The 1,696-nt window shown below is 49.2% G+C and overlaps 1 protein-coding gene across 1 annotated transcript, besides 1 other annotated feature; it reads right to left on the bottom strand.

The window, feature by feature from the left end:
- Positions 1-7: 7 nt before the first annotated feature.
- Positions 8-92: a microsatellite.
- A 318-nt stretch (positions 93-410) lies between these two features.
- On the bottom strand, positions 411-1,382 carry Tco025E_09505 (putative dihydroxyacetone phosphate acyltransferase; the record flags this gene model as incomplete). Its single annotated transcript, XM_029376322.1, has 1 exon — positions 411-1,382. One exon carries the CDS (start codon positions 1,380-1,382, stop codon positions 411-413), a length of 972 nt encoding a protein of 323 aa, XP_029223592.1.
- Positions 1,383-1,696: the final 314 nt, after the last annotated feature.

Genomic DNA, 1,696 nt, shown 5'->3' with positions numbered 1-1,696 from the left:
AGGAGGCAACAGAAAAGACAACGCAAAAACAAAAAATAAAAACAAAACGAGCGAAAACAAAAACACAAAAAAAGGGAAAAAACAAAAGCAAAGAAGGCCAGCCGAAAAGAAAACAACAGCACCAAAACGGAGAACGCCGCCCACGACGACGAGGAGCTTCAAGGCACGTCACCAACGGAACAAAGAAAAAAAAGGGGGAAGCCCAAAGAAGTGCCAACCGGGCCATTAACTATTAGCACTCGCTCCTTCCCCCACCCACCCCACACACCTGTAGCCACATCCTTCACTAACGCTCTCCTTCCTACCCGTGCAGACAGAAAGTACACATACGGGAAGGATGACACAAAACACATCCGCCTCCGTTCCCAGAGCACACACCGCAGCAACCAAACACCACCCAATACTTCGACTCACGGTTCACTTGGTGGGTGACAAGATGGCTCGTTGGCCACCGAACTGGTCCCCGCACCCTTCCCTGTTTCGAGCGCAATCACCGAGTGGGCGGGTGTGGGTCTGAAAGTAAAGCCCTCAGACCCATCCTCTTCTGTCTCGCCATTCGCTGCGCCACCCACTCCACCCCTGTTCCTCTTTGCTGCCCCCGCATCAACCTCGCACGCAACCATCTCCAACTGCACACTGCGCGCATGCGACTGTAGTACCGCTTTTTGCCGTTCCCAATCGTCGTTCACCAGGTGGTGCCGCATGAACCGCCCAATGTCGCGCCGTACCACGTCACGTTTCTTCAACGACTGTCGATAAAAGAGAGTCAGCAAAAGACGAATAAAAAGCATTGAAAAACCGACACCCAAACACACCTCTGAGGCAATCGCCAGCTTCGGCAAATATCCCAGACGAAATTTCACCTTCGCATCAGAAAAAACACTGCGGCTCGCAACATCTTTTGCGTAGTGCTCGCATCGTTGAAAAAAAAAACCAATAGCTGCCGTGTGTAGAAGTGCCGGAAAAAACAAAGACAATTGCGTAAGCAACACCAAAGAAGTGGTTGTCCTGCTCATTGGAACAACACAAAACATGGCAAACAAGAGTGACAGCACACTCACAATGAAGCTAGATAAAAGAAGTCCTATAACCACGTGAAATGCCTCTACAAAACGTGCGCACCCCACAGAAATGAGGTCGGAATTGTTCGACCACGCACAAATCTTGGCTCCAGCTGCCGTGTACATTGCAGGGCGAGCTCCAATGTGGACAATCTCGCCCGCACCAACTGCGCCATCACGTGCAACAATAGTGCCAGACCCGCTTTCCTTGCCATGGTTTCCAACCAAAATAGCCTGCAAAATACACGACACCAAGAGTAAAAATAACCCAAACTGCAGCACCACGTCACGTGGAAGGAAATGGCACAGCGCTAATACCATTTTCTTCTAATTTATCCTCTTCGTCGGAAACAGAACTTCTACGGGTATATAACCATATATATATATAACAATGCCTAAGTATCCCGTGTATATGTGGCAAGATTGCAATGACAAAAACAATTACACTACAGTCCCGTAGTAAAAGCTGATGCCGTGTACTTGCCTGTTCCCACCACTCCGAGGCCTTCCTCCCTCGTCTAAGATCGCCCACAATCACGTCCACACGGTGCACGGCAAAAAAAAAACCCTTCAAAAGCTATTTCCTTCCACACTCCACTTGTGTGCGTGCGTGCCTCCAAAAGAAAAAAAATCCT

The sequence above is a fragment of the Trypanosoma conorhini genome, assembly GCF_003719485.1.
Source record: "Trypanosoma conorhini strain 025E chromosome Unknown Tco_14.4_contig_01148, whole genome shotgun sequence".
Classification (NCBI taxonomy): Eukaryota; Euglenozoa; class Kinetoplastea; order Trypanosomatida; family Trypanosomatidae; genus Trypanosoma; species Trypanosoma conorhini.
The sequence above is the reverse complement of the archived record's forward strand: the minus strand, read 5'-3'. Positions and strand labels throughout refer to the sequence as shown.